Source organism: Schistocerca nitens, chromosome 11 (assembly GCF_023898315.1).
Source record: "Schistocerca nitens isolate TAMUIC-IGC-003100 chromosome 11, iqSchNite1.1, whole genome shotgun sequence".
NCBI classification, from domain to species: Eukaryota; Metazoa; Arthropoda; class Insecta; order Orthoptera; family Acrididae; genus Schistocerca; species Schistocerca nitens.
Genome location: NC_064624.1, coordinates 49,249,239 through 49,272,362, shown reverse-complemented (window position 1 = coordinate 49,272,362; position 23,124 = coordinate 49,249,239). Strand labels below are relative to the sequence as shown.

Here is a 23,124-nt window from a genome sequence, read left to right as displayed (position 1 = left end):
GCTGCAAGTAACACAAAACAAATGGGTGATGCAATGTAGACAGTGGTCCTATGCACTACACAGTTAATAAAGTGTATAAATGTGTCTGATAAATACACAAATGTGCACAAAATACGGAATCTGAAGCTAAATAACAATAATAAAATAATAATACAATGATAATAATAATAAAATAATATACAATTATAATACTAGTAGATGTCACGAAAATATAGTTACAGCAATTGATAAATAGCTTGCTCGCTTGTGACAAACATCAAAGGATAACGATGTCAAGCCACGTATCAGAAGTCCCTATTGTGAGCCTGTTCAAGTATTAATGCTAATGAAGAGAGAAAATGAGCAAATAAACCACTAACTAACAATATGTGCTTTCGTTGCAGCAAAGGTGAAGATGTTGCAGCAGCAGGCATCAACATAATGTTGTTCAATCAAACCTACTGTTTGAATACCAGTGGGTGTAAGCATGTTATTGTCAGTGTAATATCGAATAGAGAGTTCTAATAAATGGAATTTCTTGAAAAGCATCGATTTAGTGATGACAAAGTAATATTCGACTTGGATGAATGACACTGACCATGCAATGTGTCAAAGCAGATTTCAGCATTGTTCCACAGAAAAGTTTGCTCTCCCTTGATGTTACTGAGTCATCGTATGATCTCTGTACGGGATTCAGTTGGTACAGTTAAAATATTTAATAACAGACGGAGCACACATCTACAAGAGCAGATTTTTAACATTTTAATGAAATGCATTACAGGATAAGCTAGGGTGTGGGCAAAAATGGCAGTCACATATCCTCCAATTCAACGACACATTGTGCAGTAATCTACTTTTGATAGCTTGCCAAACTATCCACTCATTGGAAACTACCATAGCTCCACTCCATGATGCATTCTGCGCACTGATGGAAATGGAAGTGTATTATTCAACGTTACCAGATGTGCGCACTGAATTACGATCTAAAATAAGTTTGTTGGTAAGGAAGAGTTTATAAAACCCCTCTATTTCAATGTAAATAAACAATTACCACCATAACCAAGTGGACAAAATAGTCTCACCACAAGGGTCTTTAAATGATTGGTCCTGCAATGATGAAGGTAGAAACCAGAAGAACAACACAAATGGTTCATTACTTCCATTGGGGCTTCATGCTGCAGATCATAATTTAGTTATTACACTGTTGACATTCTGTGGGAGTCCACTTAGAGCATGTATATATTTTTCAAAAATTCTGCTTCAGTCAAAATATCAGCTACTGCAGAAGATTTTGCACGGAGTTAAGGCACTAACATACTGAACTACCAGCAAAAGCAATGATATTCCACCACCTGAAAATGTAAAACCAAACAGCACATTCTTATTTGTTAACATCTCAGTGAAATTCAGGATATCTGCAGATATTTCTGCTTTGATCGCCACATGCAAGCCAATATATTTTATTTCAGCGAGACATACTTAAGCGTACCACAGCTGTTGGTCTGAACTTCTGAACAGGACAATCTGAATTTAAAGCATATTTTCCAAGCATGTGTAGGAGCTCACATGTCACTCAATGAATTCGTTATATGTGAGGACTGCCAGATTAACTCTCAGTATAGCTTGCTGGTTACAGATAACTAGTAAATTGAATGAGGGTCAATAGAAACAAAACTTCAACAAGTTTCTTCACAAAGGCAATGCATCAAAACGTACCTGTGTCAGTATATTGTACACTATGTACAAATTTGCACATGTGCTGCACATACATTCAGAGGACGCAACGCAAGTGCGTTTGACAAAAAAATGGAGCCAATCAACACTAAATTAACGGAACTGAAGGTCTTGTTAAGCGAGGTGCTACAAATGATGTGTTGTTGACTGCTTGAATACAGCAATGTGAACTGTGTGTCAATGAGAAATTAAAGAATTCAATGCAAAACTAACATATATGTGGAACAACAATGTGATAGCTAAGACACTTCACTCCCATCACCACCAATTGTCTCAAAGTATATGGAAGTTGTAAACTTTCAAAAATCGCTTAGTTTACAGCAGCATGTTGGCAAAAAAGTGTAATGTTAAAAACTGAGGTGCGGATGGCAATTTGACAGGAGTTACTTTTGTGAAGGTTAGGTCAACAGCAACGAGATGAGCATCTCTCAAACAGTTAGCCAGTGTGGAGATGCTGACAATAGAGGACACCATATACAGTGCCTCCATGTGTGGGAAATACGGGAGTTATACTGACAGATGGTGGGGCTTATAAACCAAACTGCACCTTCCAGTGGCTACTGGGACACATTGCCTATGCTATTTTTGAGATACAACAGAGTGACGCCGTGCACCGACAGGCTGAAAGAGCTGTCAGGGACTGTGGATAAAAGCAGAAACAGGAGGAGGAGTAATGCTGAGTTAAGACAGAACATATGGGGGTCATCAGGGCAAAACCATATTTGTTAGGTAAGCACTCAATATGCTTAACCAAGAAGGCAATAAGAATAGGCAACAAGTAATTTCAAAGATTGCCTAGGTTGTTACAGTTAATAATTTCGAAAATGTCAAATGTTAAAAATATATCCTGAAACTCTAAAAACATGTGGTCCAATATTATGCATGGCCAACGCATGTAAAACCCCAAAAGGATGAACGGAAGTCCCACAGAGCGAGAAATAGAGCAGTAGCAGCTCCACATAGTGCAGGTAAAATAGTCGAAGTTCAGCCTGAGACACTGAACAATCTACCTCTAGTAACTAAATGAAATCATAGCTCGATTACGACTGCTTACAGCTTCAGCTGGTAAAGAGAATGCAGATCACATGAACAAAATATTATCGATCTTACCTGAGCTTAGAAAAATATACATCGCCGAGTAATTGAGGAGAGAGTTGTTCATGAGCTTTACAAACCTGCATGCAGAATATTTCTGATAATACGAGGAATGGATTATGTATGTATACACAAGACTACTAACAATCAAATAATGGTTTCAAGTACATTCTCAGGATCACAGACACATTCCAATTTCGCTTGGGCCTTACCTTTGAAAGGAAAGATAGGGAAGGAGGTTTGAGAGGTTTCTGAACAGTTGTTGCACACAGGACTAATCGACTGTCCAACAACCTTGAGACATGATGGAAGTGAATTTTACGACAGGCAGTTCAAAACAGAATTGGAATGATGTGGGATAAATCACTATTCAACATTCTCCCATTTGGAAGCTAGTATTGCCAATTGGTTGAACTGAACAATCAAAAACCGAATGTGGAAGCAATTGATCTTCAACATATGTGCAAATGGTTGAACATACAGCCACAAATCATTGACAAGTATAATCGCATTATTCACCACAGAATTAAGAACAAACCTACTGAAGTCACAAATGAATTACGGGAAAGCTTTGAACCCAATATTATCCTCATAGAGCTGGTCATAAGATGTCGAGGGAACAGGACTTTGATGAAATGGGTTAGTTTCTCATCAAAGCTCAACAGCTGGGTGAACACTCACAATCCTATGTAATATGAACAGCAAAGCTCAAACCATGCAGTAGTGGGACATGAGTGCTAGGAAATGTATCAACAAAGTTGGAGGTGGTATTCTCGAGAATCTGCCATCAGAAGTTTGTATCTCTGGATACAATTTCTGTGGAGCTGTAACAAAATTGAAATAGCATCTAGCTTATGGTGATAAGGGCTTTAAGGTTCTGGACAATGTATGCAAAGAGGACAACACTGCTTACACTACAAATAAATCTCATCATATTGCAGACCAAATGCTCACTCATTGATAAGGCTGTGCAGGTATTTTATTGATAAGTCAGTGTTTGCTCGAACTTAAATTGGGTACCGGACTAACCTTCAAGCAATACTGAATGCAGCTCACTGCATACTAAAGAAGAAAAACCTATGGGATGTTTAAAAAATTGGTATATATGAAGACAGTAACTGTTCTCGAGAGAACAGATACTGTAGATGACTGTGCAGCTTTTCCCTGGAATAAATGATAACTAACTGAATAATGGGGGACAGCTGAAAATGTGTGCTCCGACCGGGACTCGAACCCGGGATCTCCTGCTTACATGGCAGACGCTCTATCCATCTGAGCCACCGAGGACACAGATGAATAGCGCGACTGCAGGGACTTATCCCTTGCACGCTTCCCGTGTGACTCACATTCCCAACTGTCCACAATTCTACCTATGTAATGTACCTTATAGACATTTCCAGGGAAAAGCTGCACGGTCATCTACAGTATTGGTTCTTTCGAGAACAGTTACTGTCTTCATATATATAGTTAAAGGCTACTCAGCCATTGACCTTCGTCTGTGTGAATGCGCACAGGTTGCCCAAACTCTTACGGGAATCACCAAAGCGTGCGCGAGTAATGAGTGAATGGGCAAATGTCTATAAGGTACATCACATAGGTAGAATTGTGGACAGTTGGGAATGTGAGTCTCACAAGAAGCGTGCAAGGGATAAGTCCCTGCAGTCGTGCTATGCATCTGTGTCTTCGGTGTCTCAGATGGATAGAGAATCTGCCATGTAAGCAGGAGATCCCGGGTTCAAGTCCTGGTCAGGACACACATTTTCAGCTGTCCACATCGAGGTATACCAACACCTGTCGGCAGCTGAGGGTTTCAGTTAGTCATCATGTAAAAAATTGGTGACAGCGGCAAAGGGTGCCTTGAGGCAGAAAGAAGGAAGGAAACTATGTGTTAAAACGCCCAGGTTACTACCAATACCAAAGACATCTGGTGGAATAATTTCGTTTCTGATGCCTCCATTTGCTGTGATGTCAGCCACTGGTTTCATTATCTAGGAGAGCTGAAATCATATTTCGAGCAGTACAGAGCGCCCGAAAATGCGAAAATTAATTACAAACAGCAAAAGGCATAATATGACCATGGAGGCCATCGCTACCGTTAAAGGCCTATCTTTACAAAACAGGAAATGGCTTGGGCTGTACATTTAAAAAAAGGCCCACAGCAATGGTACTGGAAAGATGGATTAAAAACATAAGAGCTGCTTAAACTCGTCAGAAAATTTAAAATAACGAGATTCCACAGCGTTTTTATGTAGGATACACTGCCTGAGACAATGTGGAAATACAAGAAACGTGGAACTGTCAATTTAGATGTTGTTCGGGGTATGGAGCTCTTGGTGATTTAAGGCCACCTGAAGAATTGTGTTGTCACTTCACCAATAGGAACCAGCTACTGTACAATGTTCGACTCTACCATGACATCAGTTGATACCTCTGAGGATATTTCTGCATGATACTTTTCCTGAAAATTGCATAAAAACAAGAAGTATGCAAGTCTCCAGATCTGAATCTATGATGTAACGACGTTCACTCCAATCCTAATTGATCTAAATTGAAAGCAAACTACTTTCCTCCAACATATGAGCATGGGGTAGTGATGTGCTGCATTGACTGGTCTGGAAACACACAAAAGCATGGCTAACGTCACTGAATTAATAATAAATTGCATCTAGGGAATGGGGAAATTGTGGCAATACCTCCTGGCTCATGCAACACTGACAATTCATATGCATACTTGAAACGTTTTCTTAAAGGATTTGAGGTACATGCAAACATTAATATGTTGAAATCAGAGATAAAAGCAAAACACATTGAGGACCTTAGTCACAAATATTCAATAGGATGGCTACTAGGTTTCTCGAAGGGTCAAGTGATGGTGTATAATACTGATAAAATTTTTTAGTTATCAACCTGTGGCCATATCGCCTGTCAGTACAATTCGTGTGGAGTGTAATATTGCAACGAATTTTCTAACTTGACAACAGATTATTCCATACTATTTATGCATTTTTTCCTACAGTGTGACCTGCTTATACAAGTGAAGAAAATGAAGTCCACAATGAACATGGGCTTCTACATGAAGCCAAGGTGGCGAAAGGTTCACAACAATCAGCAATGTGGCAAGTATCGTGAAGTTACACTGCCGAAGCAGAAGCCAAAAGTGAACTCCGGGGGGTAACAAAGGAGTATGGCGTGCCCCATACTGGCAGAAAAGGGAGTCATTGAATAAGAGGGAATAGGACAAGTGGCCAGGTGTGAAACGGCATGCCTATTCAATGAGGACATCATGCCAGGATGACTAGCAGTTCAGCGTCTTCTGCATAGACTCAACTGGGCTTGTAAAAAGCCGCCAGTAGCGAAACATATTCCATGATGGTGGAGTGTGTTAATACTACACATGATGGACAGAGGTGCAGAGGAATGAACTAAACACCCACAGTCTAGTTATGAATGGGCATGGGATAAAAAAATGGAGGAGGGTGGTCTGATCCTCTACCCTGGAAGTACCACTTAGGAGATGTAGGACACTGAGGGACTGGGTACTATGTACAGCCAGGTAAGAATACATGAGATGACCAAGAAAGTTTCTTATCAGACATGAGCCCCAGGAATTTTCTAGTCTCAGCGAGTCGAAGAACAAAAGGTGCAAGATTTAAAGAGGGTGTAAGATACTCATTCCGCCTCCAAATATTCATATAAAAGGTTTTGGCAGTGGAAAAGTGAAAGCCACTGCCCATGCCTCACGAGAAAAGACGATACAAACGACGCTGAACACGCCGCTCAAGGAGACAAGTTGATGTCGAACTGCAACAGATTGTAAAATCATTGACGAAAAGGGAGCTGAGATGCCTGGTGGGAGAGTCCACACTATGGTTAATTGGGATAGCAAAGATAATGATACTCAGTACGAGCATTCAGGCTTCTCCTTTTCCTGGATAAATGTGTTTTACACAGCGAAACCATATAAACCTTGAGAAAACTTTATCTTTCAGAACTTCTTGTAGTAAATGGGGCAAATACCTCTGAAGCCCCACATGTACAGACTACAGAGAATACCAGCCCTCTAGCAGATGCATCAGGATGATGGTTCAAAATGTGTAGAGCACATTTCTGCAAGCAAATCACATCGCTGCATGCCTCAGTCCACCAGGGACCAGGACATGCTACAGTAAACTTGAAGTGCATGGTATTGAACATACTGCAGCAGTAAGGATAACGTTCAGAAGACACTTTACCTGGTCATCGCATCTGTGTACAGGTCATGAGGGAGGAGTAAAGCCTCCAGTCGGCCTTGGAAAGCTGCCAATTGGATTTGCACTTAGGTGGGATAGGAGTCGGCGAATGGATAGCACATAGAACGTTATCACTTGAATGGAATCTGAAAGGAACGTGGGTGCTCCAATGGTAAGAGAGATGATTCAGAAGGTCAGTTAACAGGGAAGCTCTTGGACAGGTTCTCCATGAGCCCCAAAGCAGATGGTGGGCATTAAAGTCGCCAAGCAGCAAAAAGGAGTAAGGGAGCTGAACAATGAGCTAGAGCAAGTCCAACTTGGTAACAGCAAATGATGGTGGGGTGTAGATGTTACAAAGAGAAAAGGTGAAATGAGGAAGGAGAATGCAGACTGCAACAGCTATCAGTGGAATGTTTAATGAGATGGATCACCAGCATGGTCCCCCTGCGAGGTGGAATGGTGTCCTTGGGAGAAAGGTTATAGAGGACCTGAAGGATTTTTTTTTTCTTGGAAGCAGAAAACAAGCGGACACTGAAATTCCAAGGGCAGCTGTAATTCCTCCTTGTTGGATCCAATGCCAGGAACGTTTCGTTGGAGAGAGTTATAATGGGGATTGGGGAGGAGGGAACAAATGAAGGTTAGTCACCCTGATGGCGGCTGGGTACCAGCCTTCAAAATTCACTGCTACAGGGGGCAGAGGCTGGAGAATACTGTTCCATGAGATCTACGAACATACTGGCATTCTCCCTTGGTCATCCAGTGAATTCCATGGCATAAAATCGGTAGGCAGTGGGCACCAGCAAAACGGAGGTCAGCTGGGTGAGGGTGTATGTGCCAAAAGCACTGAAGGGGATCTCCAAGTCAGGAAAGGAGAAAACCGTTTGTTTTTTGTTTCATTTCTTAGAGCTTTCTAGTTGGAAGATGAAAACCATGTTTTTGGCTGTAGAAAGTCTTTGCACGAGTATTGCTTTTGATCTTTCAGCCTGACAGTTGTGCAGCAGGTGATTTCGCCACCAGGGCAAAGATCTGATGTCTTGTTGCGCAGCTGTAGGAGGAGTTGGGATGCTACTGTGGCCCGAGTGATTTCACTACTGCAATACTGAACTTCAGGGTGTAAGTCTCAGTGGGCATATTCTCCATTATGCATGGCATAGCAAAAACGGTACTATAAATGCCAGATGGTAAAATGCACGGTATAAGACTAGCTAACAACTGCAAGTAACAGGGTGGGGTATTATGTCTTTGACTCGGATCTCCTGGATGGGAACAGGATAAATCTTGAGGAGTGATGCTGTAAGCAGTTGTTGGGCTTGAAAATCGCAATACATCTTCAGAAGCAAAGTTGCATTACATAAATGAGAAAAGAATTTCACAGGGCCTGCAACTGCAACAACACCTTTCGGAATAATGCATGCATAAAACGTAGCAAAGGACTTACCACCTCTGGTATGTGATACCATGAGGAACTTACATGCAGCTGAGAGGGACTTCAAATCTTTAACCTCATTCTGTTTATGTTTAGTAGACACACTAAGATGGTGATATTGAGTCACTGAAAAAGAAAATCCCCCATTATTGCCTAAGTGACTGCTCACACCTCAGGCCACACCTCCCGAACTCCAGGCAGAGGGACCAATTGGCATTTGGAAAGGTAACAGCTTAGGCAGTCACCCCTCTCTGTGCCTGGCCTGTATCAGAGGGTATGTGCAAACCGTACCTGTTGACCTGGAGCTTGGAATGACGCATTACCTTGTGAATTATGCATTACCTTGTCACCTGTAATGTGTGTAATGAATGGGCAAGCCTTCAGGAACACACTGGGATGGAGGAGAAACAAAGAGAATGAGGATTCAAAGATTAAGTCTTCACAACCTTACTGAAACTGGCACCAGCTAATTATGTTTCTTCTTGATGGTGGCCCATAAACTGTCACCACTACAAGCTTGTGTGTTTCCTGAGCATTGAAAGAGCTGTTCAACACTATATTCATTAACCTAGAAGGCTGGGAATCAGCTCAAATTTTTGGGTATATAGCCACTCTTTCTTCTTTCTTGTTCAACGACAGTATGACATTAGCTTGTGCCCATCAAGATGAATCTGTTGAATTTCATGTGATGTTCTGCATTAAGCACAATACAGCTGCTGATATACCACCTGAACTTTCATTTTCCTGTACAGATATTAGACATTTGCTCTATTTCTCTACCAACAGTCACATAATGGTTGTTGCAGAGAATAGCATTACTGACCATACTATCTTGTAATGTTGTTGCTTATTGGTAACACTCAATAATTACAGTAGTGCATTTTATATCTGAAGTACTTTCACAAGTAATAATAATTTTTATTTCTCACGAAGTTCTGCAGTGAAATATGAAAACTTACCTTGCACTATCAGATGAGTATCTTGTTGAGGTTTCCACCTGAAATATTTGAAGAAATAACCAGTGATTTACAACAGATAAGACAGTAAACAGATTTCTATTAATGCCCACCAACATGTGATTGGTCCACAAAATGCTGTAAGTGAGGCTTCAAAATATCATTAAAGAGGACATGATAAACTGTTGCAGTTAATGAAACAGAATGATAGTAAGAATTCACTCTCCATTTTCTCACTTTGTTTTCAGTACCGTAAATAACTACACAGGCCAATAATTCAGTTGTGCCCATACTTCTTATTAGACACTTCACAAAGGAAAGTGACAATAAGCATCTTTAATTTGTCATGCTTTTACACCTTGTGTACGATTTTCATTCACTTTTGTTTATTATGAAAACTGCCACTCACTGACAGATGAATCGACCATCATAAGTGAAACATTTAGGTCTCTGTCCTCTGGGCAGCCCATACCAACTTGTAGATGTGAGGAGTGACTTCTAAACCCAACAGCAAGTTAAAAAAATGGCTCTGAGCACTATGGGACTTGACTTCTGAGGTCATCAGTCCGCTAGAACTTAGCACTACTTAAACCTAACTAACCTAAAGACATCACACACATCCATACCCAAGGCAGGATTCAAACCTGCATGTTCTAAAGATTGGGAGGTAGCAGTGTAGTACTTCTGGAGACTATGGCATATTGCAACCACAAACAAATGTGCACAGTCAGTGGCAAGAACAGGAAATAACAGTAATCAAAAAGCCAAGGTCCAGTCATCCTTGAAGAAGAGCAAGGAGGGCGGACAGAATGATTTGTAAACAACAGCTGCTGCTCCAAGAGAAACATCTCAACAAAACAGGGATCATCTGAAGCAACATAAGGGACTGAGCTGACACACGTCTACTGTAAAAAATCACTTAGTAACAGGTGATTTACATGATAAATGACATAAACCCACTCATAAATTCAAAAAATTTGGACTGGATAGAGTTCCCAAGGAAACCCCGTACTTGGAATGCCAAAGACAAGTCTAAGGTTTTATGGAGTGACAAAAGTTAATTTAACGATTTTATTTTCTGATGGTGTCCAGTATACAGGGTGAGTCACTAACTATTGCCACCAAGAATAATTCTGAAATTATGGTAGGAGTTGAGAAGTTTGTGGGACAAAAGTTGCAGGATAGAATGGGGGCCATAATATGACGTTGGTTTTATGTTGCTTCAGAGATATAAAGGTCAACTTTTTTTAAGTGGGTTGCTATGGTTTGTTATATATTTTCTGATAGCAGCTATGGAGACAAATTCAATTGTGTGTAACAGTAAGGTCTTTGAAGGTCAACAAAGCGTCATAAAGGTGGCATGAACGTCCACTTACAGGTGTTCAAAGTGATGGTCATTGGTATGAATGTAGTGCTGCAATGCTCATATCATGGATTGAGTGGTATTCCCTATCACATTGACACTTGTCGAAGAACATGCTCTGACAATTATCTCTCATATACTTTCAGGTGTAGCTGGAATGTCTTCATAAACAATCTCCTTCACAAATACCCTGGGATCAATGTTGGGGCCACTCCTGTTCCCTATTTATATAAATGATATGCTCTGTAGTATTATGGGTAGTTAAAATATTTATGTTTGCTGACGACAATAGCTTGGTAGTAAAGGATGTTGTGTGCAACATTGGCTCAGTTTCAAATAGTGCAGTACATGACCTCAGTTCATGGCCTGTAGGAAATAAACTAATGCTAAATCACAATGAGACTCAGCTTTTATGGTTTCTAACATACAATTCAACAAAACTTGACGTTTTGATTTCACAGAATGGGCCTATGATTAGTGAAACTGAACAGTTCAAATTTCTAGGTGTTCAGATAGATAGTAAGCTGTATTGCAAAGCCAACATTCAGGATCTTGTTCAAAGACTTAATACTGCCATTTTTACTATTCGAACGGTATCAGAAGTGAGCGATCGTTCGACATGAAGATTAGTGTACTTTGCTTATTTTCATTCGCTTATGTTGTATGGTATTATATTCTGGGGTAACTCTTCGCATTCTAAAAGGTTATTTTTGGCTCACAAACGGGCGGTTCTGATAACAAGTGGTGTGAGTCATGCGCCTCTTGTCCACTTCAGTTCACGAGTCTGGGTATTTTGACATTGGCCTCTGAATATACAGGGTGGTCCATTGATAGTGACCGGGCCAAATATCTCACGAAATAAGCGTTCAACGAAAAAACTTCAAAGAACGAAATTCGTCTAGCTTTAAGGGGGAAACAGATGGCGCTATGGTTGGCCCGCTACATGGTGCTGCCATTGGTCAAACGGATATCAACTGCGTTTTTTAAAAATAGGAACCCCCATTTTTATTACATATTCGTGTAGTATCTAAACAAATATGAATGTTTTAGTGGGACCACTTATTTCGCTTTGTGACAGATGGCGCTGCAATAGTCACAAACTTGTAAATACGTGGTATCACGTATCATTCCGCCAGTGCAGACGGTATTTGCTTCGTGATACATTACCCGTGTTAAAATGGACCGTTTACCAATTGCGGAAAAGGTCGATATCGTGTTGATGTATGGCTATTGTGGTATGTATGCTGCTCGGTATCCTGGACGACATCATCCAAGCGTCCGGACCGTTCGCTGGATAGTTACGTTATTTAAGGAAACAGGAAGTGTTCAGCCATATGTGAAACGTCAACCACGACCTGCAACAAATGTTGCCCACGTAGGTGTTTTAGCTGTTGTCACGGCTAATCTGCACATCAGTACCAGACAAATTGCGCGAGAATCGGGAATCTCAAAAACGTCGGTGTTGAGAATGCTACATCAAAATCGATTGCACCCGTACCATATTTCTATGCGCCAGGAATTGCATGGCGACGACTTTGAACGTCATGTACTGTTCTGCAACTGGGCACAAGATAAATTACGGGACAATGACAGATTTTTTGCACGCGTTCTATTTAGCAACGAAGCATCATTCACCAACAGCATTAACGTAAACCAGCATAATATGCACTATTGGGCAACGGTAAATCCATGATGGCTGCTCCAAGTGGAACATCAGCGACCTTGGCGGGTTAATGTATGGTGTGGCACTATGGGAGGAAGGATAATTGGCCCCCATTTAATCGATGGTGCAATGTATGCTGATTTCCCTCGTAATGTTCTACCGATGTTACACAAAGTGTTTCACTGCATGACAGAATGGCAATGTACTTCCAACATTATGGATGTCCGGCTCATAGCTCGCGTGCGCTTGAAGCGGTATTGAATAAAATATTTCGTGACGGGTGGATTGGTCGTCGAAACCATACCAAGGACCGCACGTTCACCGGATCCAACGTCCCCAGATTTCTTTCTATGGGGAAAGTTGGACATTTGCTATCGTTATCCACCGACAATGCCTGACAACATGCATCAGCACACTGCCGATGCATGTGCAAACATTACGGAAGGCGAACTACTCGCTTTTGAGAGGAATGTCTTTACATGTATTGCCAAATGCATTGAGGTTGACTGACATCATTTTGAGCATTTATTAATGTGGTATTTACAGGCAATCACGCTGAAATAGCATGCGTTCTCAGAAATGGTAAGTTCACAAAATGTTCAAACGGTCGAGTGTTCTGTATTTTAATATTAAGAAACCTACCGTTACCAACTGTTCGTCTATAATTGTGAGCCATATGTCTATTACAGCGCCATCTATCACAAAGCGAAAAAAGCGGTCCAACTAAAACATTTCTTTACGTACCTACACGAATATGTTATAAAAAATGGGGATTCATATTTTAAAAAACGCAGTTGATATCCGTTTGACCTACCGCAGCGCCGTCTATCGGGCAACAATAGCGCCATCTGGTTTCCGCTCCAAGCTAGACTAGTTTCATTCTTTGTAGTTTTTTAGTTTGACGCCTATTTCGTGAGATATTTGGCCCGGCCACGATCAATGGACTACCCTGTATATATTCCTTATTGCCGTTTCTTGTTACCAATATTAGTTAATTCTCAAGAATAAGCAGCTTTCACTAGGTTAATACTCGCCAGAAATCAAACCTGCGTTTGGATCAGACTTTCTTAACCCTTGTGCCAAAAGCTGTGCAGTAAACTGCTGCATCTGTTTTCAATAAGGTACCACCCGAATTCAAAACTCTTTATCAGTAATCCACGCGCTTTCAAATCGAAACTGCAGTTCTGGGTCACTCTTTGTATTGTCAAGGAGTTCCTTGAAAAATTAAGCTGATTGTTATAGTATTGGTGATAATATTTACTTACACATATGGACCGACATTTTCAGGTACATGAGTATTTATTTTATCTCATTACTTTTATGTTGTTATTTCATGTACTGACACGTTCCATGACCTTTGAGATTTGCTCCTCAATTTGGTCCTGTGGAACTTCACGTGTAAATAAAATAATAATAATAATAATAATAATAATAACAATCCACAGGTGTCAAGCGGCGACGACACATCACCTCTGTGTCAAATCCAACGATTTGGGAATTGTCTCTGCAACTCAATTCTAACAATCAGCGAAAAATGTGCCGGACACCCATCATGTTAATACCACATTCTGCTCCTTGTTCCTACAGGTTTTTGTTCCAATAACAGACCTACTGTTTCTTGCAGGAATGTGGTGTACTTCCTAGTATTAAGACTGCCTTCTATGACATAGGGGCCTATAATTCTGTCCTCCAGAATCCCACACTACACCATCACTGACCTTGTGTGCACCTTGGAGCAACCAACATGGATTTTCAGTTGCACAGTAATGAATGTTATGCAAATTAACATTTCCATGGTTCATGAATGTAGTCTTGTCAGTAAATAAAATTGAATTAATAAATGTGTCATTCCTCTGAATCTGAAGTTGAGCCACCAGCAGAATTTAATGCGATGCATACAATCCATACAAGTTAATTCTTGGTGGAGATTGATATGGTAAGAGTGGTATTTATGTGTGATTTGAGACTTTCTCGGCGTATTCCATTCGTGAAATCTTCTCGGCTGATCACCCGAGAAGATTTCACGAGTGGTATTTATGGTGATGCAGAACATGAACAACACTACTCTGGCTCATGCCAGATTCTCTTGTGATTTGATGCAAAGTAGCACAAGGATCTTGAACCACAGTGCAACAGTACCAGCTCTCACTGAATTTCATTGGCATTCTCCATAAATGAGAAGCATATCGACCTGTTCTTCAAAGGAATACATCATTCACATTCACTTGATTCAACGATAGTAGTCTTACTGTTCCTGGTAGTGTTCTATTGCAAAACAGTCGAATGGTGTTTACATGTCACTGGCACGTTAGATGGATATGCCCTATTTGGCGAATATTTACTATTTGCATGAGATATGAGAGAGAATTGTAAGAGCATGTGTTTCGGTAAGTGCTGATGTGATAAGGAATACCAGTCAATCCATGACAAGAAGATTGCAGCACTGCATTGATACCAATGACCATCACTTCGAACACCTTCTGTAAATGGACGTTCATGCCACCTTTTTGCTCTTCGTTGACATTCAAAGATCTTATTGTTGCACATCATTGGATTCATCTCGATAGCCGCTATCAGAAAGTAAGTACCAAACTATAGCATCCCATTAAAAAAAACAAAGTTGACCTTCATATCTCTGATGTGACCCCATCTAGCAACAAAACACCAATGTCATATTATGGCCCCCGTTGTACCATGCAACATTTGTCCCACAAACTTTTCAGCTACTCTCATACTTTTGGAGTTATTCTAGGTGGCAATAGTTACTCACCCTGTATGCATAACAATAAAGCTAAAGGGAAAAAACAAGGATCATGTGTAGATCACTAGGCATGGTGGTTGAATTGTCATGTTGTGGGGATGTTTCCTGTACAGTCACATTTTAGAAAAGAATATGTTCCATGTAGGAGACACAATATGTCACATAACTGGCTATTTCAGCAGATCATGATTCGAAACACACCTCCACCTATTTTCTAAAAAATTCTTTTCAGACCAACAACAAACTTTTTAAGTGCCCAAGCCGGTGCCCGGATCTAAATTCAACTGAGCGCCTCTGATATGAGCTGAATTGATGTGTTCATGGTAGAAGCTACTTAAACAAGGTTTAATTTGTTATTATCTTACTGGATCCATGGTCTGAACTCTGAATTAACGTGTTACAAAAGCTTGTGGATTCACTGCCAAATTGATATGCAGCTGTAATCAAAGCCCATGGGTATGCAACAAATACTGATTTGTTCTTCAGATCTCAAAATAGAATTATTTTTACACACTTAGACCTACAAATTACTTTTGATTCAGAAGAATTACTTCTCTCTTGATGTAACATAACCTTGTTTAAACTATATGTAGACTTTTAATAAATAGATTACAATTTCGTATTTTTCAACTACCCAATGGCAGTTTTTTCCATTACACAGTTATGTTTGTGTAGTTGTGACTAATGCTTTCTATAAAACATTTTTGATGCTACTGCAATAGGACTGTGTTTAGACCCATGGTGAGAAGAAAGGAGCAGATAGTAAACAACAGTTGCAGAGTACAAATACTGTTTTGTTCTGCAAATCACTATCTGCAATCTGATGACCCTCTGGACAGCAGCAACAATCCTTAATTGCATTGTTTGATGTCAGCTCATCACATCAAATCAAACTCCTTTCAAAGAAAACAACTACCATATTTTATTGACTGTAAGGTGAATCTTAATTTTCAAGTAATTTTTAAGAAAATTAAATTTTTATAATTTTTTTATTATGTTGCAAAGTCAGCATAAAAATTTCTTAGTTTATAAAACCAAAATGACCTTTAAAAATCACTTAAATTCGTTATCTGACCTTTCCTCTTTCCTCAGCATCACTGTCCTCTTTATATATAAGATGGTCTTCACTACCATTAAGAGCTTTATTTCTTGAAAGATTTAACAATGATATTTTCTCTCACCCAAGATGACAACTGCTTTATTGACTGACACACTTGTTTCTTTGTAGATCGTTTTAGAACTCCATTTGTCATGAACTCATGTTGGGCTTAATCCATCATGCATTTGGTCCATTCCCCTTCCATAGACTTTAAATACACTGAAATGCTACAGAAAACTGGTATAAGCATGCATATTCGAAGACTGAGATGTGTACCCAAGCAGAATATGACACTGGTCAGCAACGCCCATATAAGACAACATATGTCTGGCGCAGCTGTTATATCAGTTACTATAGATCTTATCTAATCTCTAATCTACTGCTGCAACAATGGCAGGTAATTGAGATGTAACTGAGTCCAAATATGATGTTATAGCCAGAGCATGAGTGATGGGACACAGCATTTCTGAGTGTAAAGATGGAATCTGTTAAAATATAAAATTTCTGATAACGCTGTTGCCAGAAAAAGATACTACATGAACGAAACTAAGAAAAAATTAAGACAATCATTCAGTGTGATGGGAGTGCAATCCTTGTGCAAATTGCTGAATGTTTCAATACTGGGGCATCAGAAAGTATCAGCATGCAAACCATTGAACAAAACATCACTGATATGGGCTTTTGGAGCCAAAGGTCCACTCGTGCACCCTGGATGACTGCACGACAGAAAGCATTACGCCTCACTTTGGCCTGTCAATAGTGACATTGTACTGTTGATGACTGGAAACATGTTGCCTGGTCACATGGGTATCGTTCCAAATTTTATTGAGCAGATGGATGTGTACAGGTACGGAAACAGCCTCATGAATCTCTGGACCCTGCCTGTCAGCAGGGAACTGTTCAAGGTGGTGGAGGCTCTGTAATGGCGTGGGGCGAGTGCTGGAGTGATACAGGACATCTGATACATTTGGATATGACTGACAGGTGACACATACATTAGTATCCTGTCTGATCACCTGCATCCATTCACGTCCATTGTACAATCTGACAGACTTGGGCAATTCCAGCAGTAGAATGTGACACCCCACACGTCCAGAATTGCTACAGAGTGGCTCCAAGAACACTCTACTGAGAAACACTTCTGCTGACCACCAGATTCCCCTGGCATTAACATTACTGAGCATAACTGGGATGTCTCGCGACATTCTCCTCAGAAAAGATATCTAATCCCTCATACTCTTTCTGATTTATGGTCAGCACTGCAAGATTCTTGGTGTCAATTCTCCCCCAGCACTACTTCAGACATTAGCTGAGTCCATGCCACATTGTCTTGCAGCACTTCTGCATGCTCACTGGAGCCTGTAATGGTTCCTTATTTACGTGACCATTACGGCACTCCAACCCCAGTTCTCGATACCAGTAATATCTTACTACTATTCTGCGAAGTAACAGACTTTTAGTGACAATATTCACATTTGGTTTTATTAATGTAAAGGCACTCTGATGTATCGATATATTACAATGGAATGGTTCTTGTGTGTATTCATTTCTGTGAGACTGTCATAATCCTTGACTTAGTTGTAACTGTTTCGGTGTGAATGCGCACAGAGCAGTCTTTGTTTCACTTTGCAGAAGTTGTTATTTCGCTTTGTAAAAGAACATTCAAGTCTTGTGTTTGGTTAAATTGGAAATTAAATAAATGAAGATTGATACAAAACTGTTTTCTTGATGATGTGACAATTAAGAAGTATATGTGAATTTACATTTAGTTTAATAAAAATGTGGATCGTGAACACCAAGCCAAATATTATTTCTATCATACAATTTTTCTTATCAGGGACTGTTTGATCATTAACAATTTCCTGAAAAACGCATTTGTTATGTCTTCAAATGTTGCTAAAATACAGATCTGGACTTTCTAGCAGTCAAAGTGGAGTCACCCTAGAATCAACAAGATGAGCCATAACAACTTCAACAAAATCTACATAGGAATCCATTCAAGGTAAGTGCCAAAATTAATGACTTTTTTACAGTGACTTCATTATTTCCATTCTGACAATACCATCCACAGACAATAAATTTGTTGTTGCCCGATAAAGCGAACATATGCTGTGGGAACAACATTATTGATCTGATTTCTAACCTACTTTGCAAGTGGTGGTATTGTTAAGAGGCCCTACCTGATATACCAGCTTCTATGGCTCTGCAGTGCAGTGTATTTGTCAAGACTTCAAAAAGTTGCAATTGTGAAGTAAGTCATCCTGCAATAACAGCAAGATCTGTATTTAACAGCTTCAATTTCTCTTTCACAGAATATTACAAATGAGTACTAAAGTGATATAGCACAAGAAGAGAATTCTTCTTCAATGAAGTGACTTTCCTTTGCTTCAACACTCTGTTAATCCACAATTTCATATCAGTCTACTCCATCCCAGCCTCGTCATGTACGTGAACAACACCTGGAAGTATTCAGAAGGTTTTGACACTGTTTAGCACTTGAAGATGATCACTGGATGAAGTTTAGTACAATCAACACAACATCAAAGGACAACAGTTTAGTGCATTTTTTTATGTTCACTTGTTTTTATAGTTACCTTTTTTAGCACATTTCATGACAACAATTGTTACTTGACAGATCAAATCCTTATTCATTGTTTAGCTTAGTTCCACATTGGTTTTTTTTCATTGTTGTACAATAATGTGATGGAAAGGTAATACTCTCTCTTCATACGTTTATGGCATTTTATGAGATGTTTTGGCCTTGGAGTGCATGCTAAGTCCTTGACACTCCAGAAACCTGTAGCACCAACCAACTCCACCCTTAACATCTGTCAACTTCCAATGTAGCACTAACTTACATGCATGTTTTTTGAGTCATCTTTGCAGTAACTCCAATACCATTTACATGGTGTGCTTAAATCCATTTCAATACATCATCTAGTTTTGGTCATTTTGTGTTCAGTTCTCTATTTGAACATTTAGCCTTCCTAATGTTTTTCAGTTCTCCGTTACTAGCCTGCCAATAGCAAGTGGCTTTTTCTGTTGCTGGAGGACTGAAATGCTGCTCAGCTCCTCTGTTTCCACATTGTTTTTCATATGCTATTATTTCTATTTACAGCCTACATCATATGAATACCTTTTATTTTTTCCATTGTGAAACTAGCTACTAAAGAAAATATTATTCTGTTACCAAAAACACAAAAGACTTTCATTTCAAGTTCGCCGGCATTGTAGACTGCAGTGACACATCACAGGCTAGACAATGATCTGGGTTTGTGATATTGGGGCAGGAGGGAGACACTGTTAGCAAGCTTGTGAATCCCAGTAACTGATGTTCGTTGCATCAGTGCACTGCTGCTGCCACTTTAATCCAAAGTTGCTAGATAGAAATCGATTTCCTGCAGCATTGAATATATGGCCATTTTTAAGGCAACCAGGAATTTTGACTCAAACATTGAACTTGTTATATTAAATTCACGTATAACACACACCTTAATTTTGGAGGCAATTTTTTGAAGAAACAAATGAATTTTACAAACTGTAATATATGGTATCAAGTCTTTATAAGCAACACTGGAGATTAATTTGAACAAATAATTAAGGTAACTGAAAATTTGTCATGCATTCAAAATTTCAAGTACTACAAGTGAGATAGTAATGTGAATCTAACATCAAATGCACATGATTGATTGAAACACAAACATCTATACATTTAATCTTTTGCTCTGGTGAGCTATGTTCCTCCCAAGCCAAGAGAAATGCCAGTAACCTGCTATCCATTGGGAATACTTTCCTGTGAGAATAAGCCGATGACTGTGCAGCATTATTTAAATTCACATTCATACAAATTTTGCACTAGCATCTTCGAGAAATTTTAGAACTTCAAGGTCAATGCTATGATGGCAAGTACCATTTTTGCCACACATTTAAACATAATCAAAAACACATTGATGAACAAAAGATGAATGCGGCGAAAATAAGTGAGGAACAGCAATAAACAAAGGATTCAACAAATCAAATTTTCTAACTCTGCTGACTTCTCTCAACAATTCAGATGCATAGCCAACTGCTAATTTGTCACTTTCCAGCAATAAAATATTATTCACAAATATTACATAGAAAAACACTAAAATTGAATTCAACAGTACTATATCAAACTGTGCATCTGAACTTCAGGAGTTAAATATAGCAGTGTACAGTTTTTCATTAATCAATTTTTATAAACACTGATTACAATAACGTTAAACTGTACTACTGGTAAGCCAAAACTGCCAGAAGCATAAGCAATACATCAAACTGTAAAGTGAATACATAGTTTGTCTGGAACTCAACTGGACCCAGCCTATCTAAAATTTCACTAAGACTACTCAAATCATTTGATCAAAGCTAAATATACTCCACAATTCTATACACCAAGAGACTGCATATTTTACACTACACCCTTACCTTTATCCTTAGTGAATGTGTGTAAGGTACGTTTTTGACAAATTAAGTATTATGCAGTGTGTTCAAAACATGTCAAGTTCAATTGGTTGTAATTTAAACTTGGTATGTGCAGTAGTAACCTAAAGCACCATGTAAATGAGCAGGAAATTATGATCTCAAACTGGTAAGAAACACTTGTTTGTACACAAATATTTCCACATATTTACTTATTTTAACAGCTGCTTATGATCACAGTTTATCATGTTTCACTGATATTTAATGTAATATTTATCTTAGAATGTTTCATAAGGTTCTAAAGCAACCAGCATGGGGAGGTGCCTATCTCAAGCCAGGCTTCACAAAATCATCACTATAGTACCAACTAATCAAGAAGGTATGTTGAGGAAGGGGATGGATAATATGCAAATACAGCACATGACACACTGGAACTGCTCCTCAAAACTCATTTTCCTCAATATGCTCTGGCGGATAACATAGACCAGAATGTGACCCCTGAAAGACAACGGTTCTCAGGCACTCAAAGAGAGGATTGGAAGTCGGCCAAGGAGTGTGTCGATTTACGTAAAATCCAATGGGCGGTGGGAAGATTCTAACCAGTAACGTCACCTGGCCCACATGGAATCTTTCCAGCTCTCTTGAAAGAAGCAGTAGAGAATCCTGTGCAGGTTATTCAGGGTTAAGCTAGAATCTGGAGTCATTCCCAATGTCTGGAGGGCAGTGAAGGTTGTCTTTTTGCAAAGCCAAGGAGGATTGATCATATCAAAGCCAAGGATATGAGACAAATCAGTCTGGTTAGTGTACATGTTGGGGAGAGGATGCTAACTAGGGCTCCTCTACATTAAAACCAAAACACACATCAAACATTTAAATCATGTGAGACAGCTCTCTGTCAATTTGTTGGAGGGTACAGAAAGCACTTCGCTTTCAAGAAACAGCCCTCTGCATCCTCCTGGACATCGAGGGGGCTTTTAGTAAGACAATCTTCAATTCCATGGTTAGGGCAGCAGAGGTGCATGACCTAGTGACCACTATATGTAGGTGGCCTAGGGCCATGCTTAGCGGAAGGAGGGTAGAGGCCACCATGATGAATGAAAATATGGTAATTAACACCACTAGAGGTTGTCCACAAGGAGTTTTATCCACTTTATTGTTGAATATAGTGGTGAACGAATTCATTGGGGAACTAAATTACAGACAATGCTTTTGCCACGGATACGCAGATGACCTTGCCATAGTAATACTTGTCAAATTTACTGAGAGTTAGGAATATGGCACAAGGTGCACTGGATATTGTGGAAGACTGGTGCATTAAACAGGACCTAAGCATTAATCATAAGAAGACTGTTGTGGCACCAATCACAGGCATATCCTACACTTAAGTTGGAACATAAAGCTTTTTGATGAAACTCTACCCGTGAAGGGGATAGTGAAAGATCTAGGGGTAACCTTAGATGAGAAACTAACATGGACCCCTCACATTAAGAGCATCTGCTCGAAGGCAAAAGGTACTCTACTGAGTACCAGAGGGGCCTGTGGCAAAAATTGGGGCCTAAGACCCTCAGGTATGCACTGGATATAACCACAGTGGTTAGATTTACAATCTCCTATGGGGCTGTAGTGTTGTGGAAGAAGGTACAACAGCAGGTTGCAGGTAAGGAGCTTGCTAAGGTGCAAAGATTGGCCTGCTTCACCATAGCAAGCAGAATTAGAAGCACACCAACTGCTGGGATGGGAGGCATGCTGGACATGCCTCCACTACAACTTATGGTTTAGATGACAGCAGCAGTTGATGCATACATACTCAAAACTGGTGAAAACTGGATCTCATTGGTATATCTAGACTCTCACACTAAAATAGTGAGTTAGGAAAATATAGGAATGGCTGGGGAAATGCCAGCCTATTATATAACAATTCCCAACTGCTTCAACAAGCCTTACAATACAATAACTGGAAGCAGGGAGCAGTGGGAAAAACAATTAGACACCATACGGGGGACACTGCCTGGTTCACTGAAAAGTCAAAATCAGACCAAGGTGTTTGAGGCCAGGGTGTACGTGGTTCAGCCAAGACTGGAGGCCATCATCCTTCTATGAAAACTGGTCTCTGTATTTCGAGCTGAAATTACTACTATCAGGGTGTGTCTGGAGGAGATTATGCATAGCATCTACATCTATTTAGACAACCAGGCAGCCCGGAAATCATTGGCAGCTCCTGCACCAAGATCTAAGAATGTCACAGGGCTCTGGTGGAGCTAGGGGGAAGCAATAGGGTAAACCTAATGTGGGCCCCTGGCCACTCAGTGATTGGTGGCAACGAATAAACCGGCAGATTGGCCAGGATGGGGGCAAAGACTCCATTCATTGGACCGGAAC

General features: G+C 39.9%; 1 protein-coding gene across 1 annotated transcript in view; it reads right to left on the bottom strand.

Moving 5' to 3' along the window:
* The window catches only part of LOC126213040 (zinc finger protein 708-like), a 119,799-nt gene that overhangs the window by 22,451 nt on the left and 74,224 nt on the right, over window positions 1-23,124 (bottom strand). The window contains exon 7 of the mRNA XM_049940613.1: window positions 9,423-9,460. Coding sequence (XP_049796570.1) covers window positions 9,423-9,460 — 38 coding nt within the window. The remainder of the gene's footprint in view (window positions 1-9,422; window positions 9,461-23,124) is intronic.